Below are 11,627 nucleotides of genomic sequence, written 5' to 3' on the forward strand. Positions count from 1 at the left end.
TGTCATTGGATTCATGAGGGATGTAAAGTACTATAATGATCAGTTATTGACTACCCGTTGGAAAAAAACACTGTTAGTCATTTTTTTTCTCTATAAATCACAGCAGCATTTAATAGTCTTGCATTGGTTTAGAACTAAGAATGCATATTATTTTTTTGTTTTTTATTTTTGCCAATATTCAATATGTCCAGATTTAGACCAATATCAGCCCAGACTTGTTCACACTTTTTTCTTTGTAAAACATTAAAAGGGGCTGTGAGGAGTTTCTAAATGACCTTGCAAAAGCCTCCCTTCTAGAGAGATGCCTGATCGTAACCCTCACTTTAAAGTGACATTATCAGCACCAATAAAGGTTGTTTTGAAATGCTACTGCAAATCTTCCTGATCAGGTGCTGAGAAGGACCAGACTGATTTATGGTACGTCTAAAACACTTTGACAAAACCACACAGGCTGATGAAGTTTAGCACTGAGAAGAGAGATCTGTGATTTCTCTGCTGAAAATGATTTCTGTGATTAATTTTGTTGTGATGGTGGACACTAACTGTTAGACAGAAAAAGGATAGTATAGTGGAAGTCAGCTGAGCGGGCGAGTGATACAGCCTGAGCTAAAGGCTAGGATAAGGGCTAAGTTTTTAGTGATAAAGTTCATTCCAACCCACAGTCAGCAGTTATTCTGCAGTGGTCTGTTCAAACTTGAGAGTCTATCAATGAAATGAAGAGTGAGGTTACATAACCAGGATTCACTAACGTTACGCTGACACATTGCAGAGCACCGCGTTGCCAGTAGTGCTGCATATAGCTGGCTACTAAATTAAAGCAAAAACTGACAAAGTTTGCCACATAACTGTACTGATAATCATCATTTTGGAGTTGTGTGACTGCTGGCCCTACTCTCCAGCGGGAGAACTACGGGCAGGCAGGGGTGTCAATTGTGCTTGAGTATGACACCATTTGAATGGCTAGTGTGACTGTGCCCTAAAACAGATCTTCCTCTTAGTATTTTTAAGCCTTTCCTCTTCTTAAATCAACCCGTTAATCTTTTGGTGAAAGTCTTGAGACTTAAAACAAACAAATTTTTAATTTATCTTAAATGATACATATTCCTTTCATACAGAGATATTCATTTTTGATTGGAGATTTTTCTCCTTTAATGTACTTCAATACAGCCAGTATACTAAAGTTCATTGTTGGAGCATAGAGGATTAATGACACGCAGATGACTCATGTTACGTTTTCATATATAGATTAAAGGTGAAGATTTTCATACCCACAGATGCTGATATTACACTTTTTAAGTTATAATCTGTTGATATTGATATCCTGGTGGAGAACATGTAGACGTGAGACTGTGCACTATCTATCCAGCTTGTCTGCACTAAAAAGCTTTTGACTTCAAACACCACCCTGGCATTGTTTCAAGTTTTGCATTTGAGTATGTTACTTACAATCAATTATTTGATTCTTAGTTCACAGAGAACAAATATGGTTACTGATGTAAGCCAATGTGAAACCCTTCTATTCTTCCTTTAACAGTGAAACTGAGACTCTCCAGGAGCAGAAAAACAGGCACTAACCCTAGGGATGTGGTATACCAAGAAATGACTGTTTGTGTTCAGATCACTATTAAACTGAACTGGCCTCTTCAGATATGTCTCTAAAGAGAGTCTACTTCATGTTGCCCATTGGACTGTAATAAACGCCGCTGGTAGGAGTCGTGCCGTCACAAGAATATATCCAGGAACTGAAATTCTGTGATACATCTTTGTACCCTCATGAGTGTTGGGCCATTAACTTTCAGAGGCCCTTTCAGGCCCCAAAGCTGCATTACAGCACTAAATTATAAACAATTATAACATTTGCCTTTGGGGGCCTGTGACATCAACATTCGAATCGAAACAAGGCTTCATTTATCCCTGGGTTGGTATTTTTGTCAAAACTGAGTGAAGGTCTTTGTGTCATTTTCATTTTAAACTGATCACTGCGATAAGTCTCAGTCATGGCCTCACATGTTGAATAATCTGTAAAATCCTTCATTTGATGCCAGTTTTTTGGTTATTTGCTCTCACAGCTTTATTAGTGTATTTCATTTTGCTTTGTTGCTTTAATGTAACAATTTTGGACATTTAAGTGTTACACACATCCAAGATGAAACATATCCTGACTTTCCATTCCACATAAAAGACACTCTCTCCTTTTTAAAATCTGCATAAGAACATCTAGAGGGAGTAATGGAGCAACTGTAAATATTGAGCTTAGCTTAAAATTTGCTTTCGTCCTATATCCCCTCAGCAGATGGTTTCTTTCTCTCCATCCAAAGACATTTAGGGAGTGTAGGTCATCTCATGGTCCAAGGAGCTGCTGACAGCTCAGCATGTTTGTGCCAAAGGTAAGAGTGCATCCTCCGCTGTCAGCAATATTGTGAATCAATGCTCTCCTCTTCCTCACAATGATGGATGACCTCAGAGAAGCTCTGATTTACAGAGACTAAAGCATTGATGATTGCTTAGCATAAGCTCACTTGTCATGTTTGAGTTCTTTAACCCTCTCTTGTTTAGTTCCTCCAGAAATGTAGCCACCATGACATAAACTTCCCCAACCCACGTCACAACTTTTATAATGTCAGACTTTGACCTCCATGTTCCACTTTTTCTGCTGGTTCCTGGTTTTATCAGACATCAGCAAAATTGGCCCAACTAAAGATTTGTCACTGGGGGCACTTTGGCTTCAGACCAGACCAGTTATTCTGCTCCTAATGCCATTTTTAAACCTTTATCTTTGCAGCAGAATAACAATGGCTCCCATTTGAACCCAAAACAGGAAATCAAAGTAAACAAGACTTGTCCTGCAAAGTTTGAGCAATTAACTGGAGTTTTTAAGGGTGGGGGGTGAGGGTGGGGGTTTACACTCTATTTTATTGTGACTGAACAAGTACTTAAGCTGAACATTCAATGTATTTTAAAGAAAAAGCAAACATTCATAAGTCATGTGCTTAACTTTCTTGACTTCACTTGAAAACCAATCCAAAACAAATAAAGTTCTGTCCCCACATTCATGCCTTTCGATAGGTTTCAATTTCAATATGTTTGTTTTTGTTGCTGAGATCAGAATCACAGCCCAGAGAGATGACTAATCACTGGACATTACTGTGGGAGGACAGTGATGTATGGATCTCTACAGCAGTAGACAGTGTTTGATGTGTGGAGGTGGATCTGTTGGAGGTGAGTTGAGGGCAGGTACACATAAAATATTTTTCTGAGGCTGCTGCTGTCTTCTAACACACACCATGACTTACTCATTATCAGGTCAGTGCAAAAATACTGATACTCTGAATTATTGAGAAATTTGTTTCCATGATCATGAAATTGATTGTCGTGGCTCTAACACCAATATATGAAATCATTATTGTCCACTGACTCCTAAACCTTAGTCTTCTAACCAGCCTCACCCTGAAAATCAAATTAACTACTGTCTCAGCTTACTGTTCCTACTCCTGTACTAAATAAAGTTGTGACAAAACAGAAAACATACAAATTATATAAAAAATTACAATAATTGATGGTAATTTTTTTTTCAGCCTGACCCATGTCATGTACATGGAGGAGGTGGGCTTCACAACCTACACTGTATCCAGTTCATAATCGAGGCTCCAAAGTCTTTGGGCTTCACTTTTTTGGAGCTGTCATGTTGTCCATTTCTGATGTAGTTTTAGATATGTCTGAAACCAAATAATAAAAAACTACCTAATATATACTCAGAAAGTATGAACTTAAAACTGCCTGATAGCTTGGCAGTTATTTTGCAGTATACTTTAGCCCTTTTTCTTGGACATTGACTTAAGTCATAATTTACTGATCTGAGTTATCATGACTAGTTGCCAAATAGCACGTCAGGTTAAATAAAAAGCAAAAATTTATGTTTAGGCCACATAATTATTCAGATGTAATGCTATACTATTTATAAATGATTTTAACTAATTGGAAAATTTCTTCTTTAAGACTCATTTGTAAACACACACAAACACACACTCATTCCTGAGCCAAAGAGAAAGTGGTCACTCAGAGATCAACAATAGTCTTTTTTTTCTTTTCAGTAAACCTTTTTGGAGACAGATCTCATAATGTGGCCTCTGTTTGTTCTGCTTTTTTTATGGTTATTAAACCCCATTATTTGCAAGACAAGATTTGCAACAAGACCAAAAAAAAAAAGAGTTCAGTACGGTTCACTGTTTGTATTTTTGGCATGGTAAGGGAACCAAGCTACGCATAACTTTTCTTTTATTCATTTCATCATTTTACCAGGAATATATTGCAAAAGCTGCATCAACAGTTAAATTGTAAACCCTCAGATTTCTTTCTTTCTTTCTTTCTTTCTTTCTTTCTTTCTTTCTTTCTTTCTTTCTTTCTTTCTTTCTTTCTTTCTTTCTTTCTTTCTTTCTTTCTTTCTTTCTTTCGTGGCAGCAATTTAGATGAAACACGATTAAAGAAAAACAAGTTAAAAGAAAAAAAAAATAGAATAATGAAAAACCTCTGAAATTGAAATGGTCAAGCACCAAGAATGAACAAGTTATCCTAAAAGCAACAAACTTCAGGAGGTTATTCACCACGTAATGGGTAAATAATCAGATCCCTGCCGTCTGCATGTCAAGCCTTCGCGGGGGTCGGGTTGACACACAAACATGTACACAATTGACATTTAGGAATGCAACACACAACTGTTCACTACACTGGACATCAGCTACCCTGCTGGTACAGGGTCTTCAGGGTCAAAACTTCATGGCAGGTCTACAAACCAGGCGGACCACTTCAGCTTTGTTTTCTTTGACCACACAAGAGACTTGGATGCGAACCACTTCAGTTTGCACTGAACCGATGCACTCAAGCAAAAGTGAATTGGCTCCATTTGTTCTCAAAAAAAAAAAAGAGATGGATACTCTGTTTACAGTTTTGAGGTGCCAAAGCAAAAAGTGTGACAACTTTACCCAGTGTCCTCTACATATCATGTTTAGGGCCTGCTTCCATATAATACCTTTGCACTCGTCACTTCTTGTTCACCAATAAAGAAGCCAACCTCAGTTGTTTGCCTGTGTTACAGTTTACAGAAGACGAGCTGCTACTAATGCTATGCTAGGTTTTCTTTTTAAACTGCCATTATTCACAATAAGTGAAAATCATACCTAGCAGTTTAAAGCAGATGTAACTTTCATGTCTGAGGAAAGAAGAATTGCTATGTGACAGCCTTCATAACCAAGCAACGGGAAATACAGCACTCCGAAATTGAGGTCGAGGACGCTAACATTAAAAAAAGCCCACTTAAAGGACACAGTCCTTTATGACAGTGAAAAAAGAAAGAAATGAAAACTTTCAGGACAAGTGAGGACACCTCTCCATAGATTATCAAATCAAATTGTTCCATCAGGAATAAAGTGACTGATAAAAGCTGCAACCCTCCTCCTTCAAAAAAAAAAAAAAAACAACAACAAAAAAAACCAACTGGATATCTTGTGCTAAAAGAAGTAGAAGAAGAAGAACCAACAAGGAAAGTCTGTCTGACCAGGTCTACAAATTTATGAGTTTCTTTAAAGGGTATTTAAAACCTAATAGGATTTCTTACAGGGTTTTATTTTAACTTGTAAAGAATTACGACTTCAATTGGGTAAAGACAATTAGAACGCTATTAACACTCGAAAGGAAAGTCCCAAGTATCCACATAGCTGCTGATAAAACTGCTGAAATCGAAGATGTCTTGGGAACAAGCGGAGGAATTTTTGTCATGTTTCCATGCCAGCAAAGGGAGAGATGTCTCAAAAACAACCCATCACAGTCAAATACCAACAACCTCCAGAGTGCCTCTACTATCTTCACTGCTCCTTCAGTTACCAGCATGGCTACTGCTGCAGATAAGATCAAACTCGAACAATCTCTGTGGAGAAGTGGGGATGTAACTTTAAAAGAACCACTGCACACTGATATGAAAGACATTTTGTAAATTTTCCAGGGCTCACAAGGTCCAAGCAGAGAGAAGCTGGCAGCTTGATGACTGCTTGTGTCAGTGTGTTTGACACTTAGTCAACCATGATGTTTCCTGTGTGTGTCATCTTCCTCAGCTTCTTGTAAACTTCCCTCACTAAAAATGTAGGATTATGTGTTGTCTCTTAATTCTGTATTTCAGATGCCTTCATTTATTACTAAACATGTGACAGCTGATGGATTTAATACACTTTAAAGCAAAACATGAGACAGTTTCATTTCCCTAATGAGCTCATTGCACACCACAAGAATTTGAGTCCAGATGTAGAGAAGTCTTCCATGAGTTTCCTTCCTTATTTCTAAAAAAGTCAAGTTTCTTGTTTCCATCAGTCTTAGCGTGTGTGTAGGGGGAAGAATTGTATTTCTCTTCACTTCAGGACATTGGCATCCCCCAGCCTACACACATGCGTGGTCTTGGGTTTTTTCTCCTCTCACTCCTGACACAAGGTAAGTCGATATTCTGCGCTTTTCTGTTTGCTTGTATTTGTGGAGTGTGTGTGGGTGTAAAAGTGGTAGTGTGTGTTTGTTAGCATGAGTGTAGAGGAGGCTTCATTTGCAAGTTTGGTGCTTCAGAATTATATCTGCACTCTTTTCACACCACCGAGCTGAATCTGAGTCACTGGTGTCCTCCACAGTGTCCTCTGGCACGGTACAAGTAACCGGCCTCCTCGGGCACAATGTCACTCTGCCCTGCACGTATGACACCCAAACACACGGCATCCTCAGCTTCTGTTGGGGACGAGGTGAGCTGCCCTGGTCGAAATGTTCCAACACCGTCCTCTCCTCACAGGATGGGGCTGTGGACCTCAGACAGTCCCCCAGGTACCAGCTTCTTGGCAGGCTGATAGACGGAGACATCTCACTGACCATCCTGGATGTGCAGTCCAGTGACGCTGGCTTGTTTGGCTGCAGGATCGAGATTCCTGGGTGGTTTAACGACCACAAGGTTAACACACTTTTGGAGGTAGAGAAAGGTAACGCTCATAAGCAACCCAACGTGATCATAAACCCAGTGATGTCATCAAGCTTTAAGGTTTTTCTTTCTTTACCAGCTCCTGAAGAACAGCTTGTTACAGAGGACTGGGCATCAACAACTGCTGGCACACAAGGTGGGATATCACCTGTGAATAAATAAAATCAAACTTGTTTGTTGTTGATCAAAATGTCCCTTTTTTAATTGCAAGTATAGATCTTAAACAGTATTTTCATTTCCAATTTAAGCGTTCAGGACATCATCCACGTCTGCAAATGAAGAAGTCGGCGACCCAAAAATCGAGAGACTCGTGGTTGCTGCAACTAAAGTACGTTGTGAGTCGCTCCAAAAGACTGATCTTCTTAAAATCATAACTGGTAGTGTTTCTGTGTCTTAAACAGGTTTGAAGAATTTAGGAAAATAAATGTCAAATCAAATCTGTCGTGACTTTGAAATGTCTCAGAAACTCAAGAACATTTTTATTCAGAGAATTACCGTGAACATGTAAAATGTTGTTTATAAAGCATTAAGATTTCAAGTGTGTGGTTTTACTATCTGATTTGTATTCAGATACAATCTACATGTGTGTGTGTGTGTGGGCTCTAAGTGAGAAAAAGTATGACGATAAATGACTGGTTTTCAATACAGTGAACATTTCTGGCACACAAACCTCTCTATTTATAAATCTCCCTAACAATAATGATTTTCATTGCAGGAAGAATTCAAAGCTTTACTGAGAGTGGGGAACATTGGCCGGGTTGCAGCTATTTTCTTCCTCACAGTAATCATAATCCTCGTCTTTATTTTCTGTAAGTGTGGAACAAATTATATTTTCTGACTCGTGCCATTCAGATTAATTTTACAATTTGAAAGTGGGTGTCTATTAAACAGCAGGAGTCACTCAGAGGGTCTTCCTCTTAAACAGACAGGGTATCTTTTAATTTGTTTGTGTCTTCAAACCAGGGAGCAAACTGCAGCCGAGGAAGAGACTTGAAGATGCTGACTCCTCAGCGGCTGAAAACATTTATGAAAGTGTGCCCTGGAGTGCCTGAACGATGGTCGTCCCTATGGTGAAAGAGTCTTCAGATTTTTATAAAGACACACTTGTTGAATGCGCCTGCTTGCCATTAGCTGACTTCATCCCTCTTCTCAGCTTTGGAGAGAGACCTTTGAACTCTTTATCTGTTAATAAGAAAGAAAGCTCACATATATATGAGCAGAGTACAGTTTCCCTCTGTTCTCAGCTACATCTGAGACATGTTAGCCTTCCTCTGTGCAACCTGAGAAGATACAAAAATATCCTGTGGATTTATTAATTTGCTCTTTATTCTCTGTTTTTCATGGCAAAAAGCCCATTAAAGCATGTGGAGAGTTTTTCCTCTTGGAGACAACGCCATCTACTGGATTTAGTACATTGTGTGCAAATGGGAAAAGATTTTACTTGAAATCAAATTTTAACCACAATTTGTCAGAGGAGCAGATCGCCCCATGGTTTCAAGGATGCTGGGTGTAACTTTTTAACTTTGAAAGAACAGATGAGCCCAGCAAAAAATGACTCATTTGTGGCTTCATCTCATTGGTAGAGTCGTTAGTCTTTCAATCGAGAGGTTTGGTATTCAAGCCACATGCTGAAATATCCCTGGGCAAGACACTTCACCTCAGGATAGCCTCTAACTGTGAACACTGACGGGTGCTTTACCTGAAAGCCTCTATCAAGTGTAGCATTCAAAGTAAGATGAAACATCGTATCAATGCAGTCTCGGTTTTCTTTCAGAAAAATACAACAAATGAACTGACCTCAGTCTAAACGGTCAGGTCTACATTGTCAGCGGGGTGTCCAGTTTATGACAACTCTGAGTATAGTGAAAAAAGACTTTTTCAAATATATCTCTCTGTCCACTTATTTTCTTCCACAGGAAGTCACCCTACTCCTGATCTTGTTAGATGCATTTTTTTGCCATATAAAAATTTGCATCACAATAAACAAAATATGGAGAAAAACAATTGTTCTGAACTAATTCTTATGCAGCTTTTCCTGTTGTGTCTTTTGCCAGATGAATGAAACATACTTCTCTATTCTTACTCTCCTCTCTGCTTCTCGTTTGTTTTTGACTTCTCCAGGAGGTGGAGACTCTGTTTAAATCACCATAATCAAAATAATGAAAAGACAGTGTTCTGTAACCTTTTTCAGTATTAAAACTTAAACATTTTTCACTTTTTTTTAAAAAGAATAAATCGAAAGTAATTGATCAGAAGACACATTATTTAACACTTCATCTGACCTGGATGATCCCTGTAGGAATTGTTTTGTCTAAATAAAGTGTAACTAATGCCTTTTATGTAAGACTCACAGCCATGGTGGAGTCCTTGTCTCTGATGTAATGAGGCACGTGATCGAACACAGTAAACCATGTATTAACTTACAGTTTAAGTGGACACAGACAAACAGCCATATACATGGATGAATGGTAAAGCTGCAGCAGAAGTTTGCATGTAGGCAAATGAAAGGGAGCATCATGTGATTTTAAGACGCTGTGATATAAGTGTCACATGACACAGGAGTTGCTACTCTGCTCTGTGCAGCCTCCAAAACCCCACCAGTATGGCAGATCCTGAGAAGCTGAAGCTAAGTTGAGGTCTTCTATGTCCTGAATTGCAAAATTTCAAATTTTTATGGTGTGTAAAAATAATTTTGCGTCTGGAAATAACATCTTTTGTTTTGCACAGGATTACCCCTGCTTGACTTAATCTTCATAAATCCCTCAACATTTGCCTTTCTGTGTTACTTATCCATTCAATATCTATTTTCTTGGACTGTCTTTATTTTTGATTTCACAGATGGTCAGGGCTTGTGTCTTTTTGAGCTCCTCACACCATGTCCTGTTTTCATGAATATGTTATCACGCACTGTTCAGTGCCATTATCTCTAAATAGCTGTGGCTCGCTGCAGTTTAACATCAAACGGTAGCTTGCACCGCTGATGCTGTGTGTCTGCTGATGAGTTTTCTAACTAACATGTAAACATTGCTCGTCGGGGGATCACTTACCAAAGCACTGCTCTAACCTGCTGTTAGAAATGATGGAGGTACACAAACAAACAAATGAGAAATATCCTCTTTTCACCAACGGTGAAAATCAATCAGTTTCTGTTATGACCCCTACTTTTCATTTTCTGCTCAGGCCTGTGATGGAAGTTTGCATTCTGATAGATGTATGCACGGTTACATTGAAGCTTGTTAGGTCAAGCTTCAGGTCTCAGGTCTTTTCAGAAGCAGAATAACCTCCTATATGGTTGATTTTGCTAGCTCAGCGCCAGCCAGAGCTGGGATAATGAGCAAGATGTGTCACTTCTTCTAAATCCTGCTCATTTCTGTCTGTGTGTGAGACGCTGTGTCTCTAGGATAGAGTCTATTCATCAACAAATTATGGTGTTAATTTTTATTGTTTGAGAGCATATGGATATTTTATTCACTAAATTGCACTGTATTTTTAAGCAACTGGCCTTAAAATTTAGTGTTATCTTTAAGGATAGAGACCTCACCAGAGTGATTGTTTGACAGAAATGACTCTCACAGTCAAGTTTAAAAAATTCCACCACAAGGTCTGTTGATTTTTTTAATTGTATTTAATTTTATTTACAATTAATTTATTTTATTTTATTTTATTTTATTTTATTTTACATCTGTTGACTTTAAACTGTACTCCACTTGTCACAAACTTTTTCTTCCCTGTTGCTCTCCTGAACAGGAACAAGAACAGGAACATTTGACTCTCTTTAAATTGTACATCTGTTGTCTTGCAGCACTCTTTTGGTCCGTGTGTGTGTGTGTGTGTGTGTGTGTGTGTGTGTGTGTGTGTGTGTGTGTGTGTGTGTGTGTGTGTGTGTGTGTGTGTGTGTGTGTGTGTGTGTGTGTGTTTGATTTTGCACGTCCGCCAAATGTGTTGTCCAGATGGATCACAAGGAATGTTGTCCACATGTGTCATCTGACTGTGTAACGTTTATTCACACATTTACACGGATCCACTTGTTCAGCATTAACACAAACCTGAGTAATGTGCAAATGTCAGAGTTTAGGCTGGAATATAAACCAGTCTTCATAATTTTGATATAAACTGTAATAAAATGTGGTTTTTATGGCCAATTTTCAAACTGCATGCCAGTCATAACTGACCCGGTCCTTCATAATGTGCTTTTCTTCTCCATCAAAATTATACTCCCCTTTCTTTACACAATGTGGTATGGGTTATAGTCTGTGCCATTCAGATTATTATACAGAGGAACAGCAGGAGAGGTTTTTTTTAATGCATACACTTCATCCTGAGCGTTGATGAGTGTTTCACATCCAATACAAACTCTCAGAACAATAACAGAAAGTGCCTCTCCTTTTATGTAGTGGCTGTGAATGCGAAGCAATTAATTCAAGCCTGTATTTAATGTTTATTTAAACCATGGAGTTATTTTAATTACATTCTATCACCAACCATCATCAATTATTTTAGTTACAGAGTGTTAAAGAAAAGAGATTTCCCCTCACATAAAACTACTTAGTCCAGCTTGTAACTTGACCATAATCAGTCATCACTCCATGTCACCCAGAGTTTTACAGAATCTTCTAATATTAACATT

The 11,627-nt window shown here is 38.5% G+C and overlaps 1 protein-coding gene across 1 annotated transcript; it reads left to right on the top strand.

Moving 5' to 3' along the window:
- Positions 1-6,213: 6,213 nt before the first annotated feature.
- Positions 6,214-9,153, top strand: LOC141793612 (hepatitis A virus cellular receptor 1 homolog). The gene is made up of 6 exons (XM_074674408.1): positions 6,214-6,474; positions 6,663-7,001; positions 7,080-7,136; positions 7,249-7,328; positions 7,716-7,809; positions 7,964-9,153. The coding sequence occupies exons 1-6, from the start codon at positions 6,432-6,434 to the stop codon at positions 8,050-8,052; spliced, it is 702 nt and encodes a 233-aa protein (XP_074530509.1). The 5' UTR covers positions 6,214-6,431; the 3' UTR covers positions 8,053-9,153.
- The last annotated feature ends 2,474 nt before the right edge of the window (positions 9,154-11,627 follow it).

Source organism: Halichoeres trimaculatus, unplaced genomic scaffold (assembly GCF_033239565.1).
Source record: "Halichoeres trimaculatus isolate MK-OKI-2021-1 unplaced genomic scaffold, fHalTri1.1 fHalTri1_scaffold_7, whole genome shotgun sequence".
Classification (NCBI taxonomy): domain Eukaryota; kingdom Metazoa; phylum Chordata; class Actinopteri; order Labriformes; family Labridae; genus Halichoeres; species Halichoeres trimaculatus.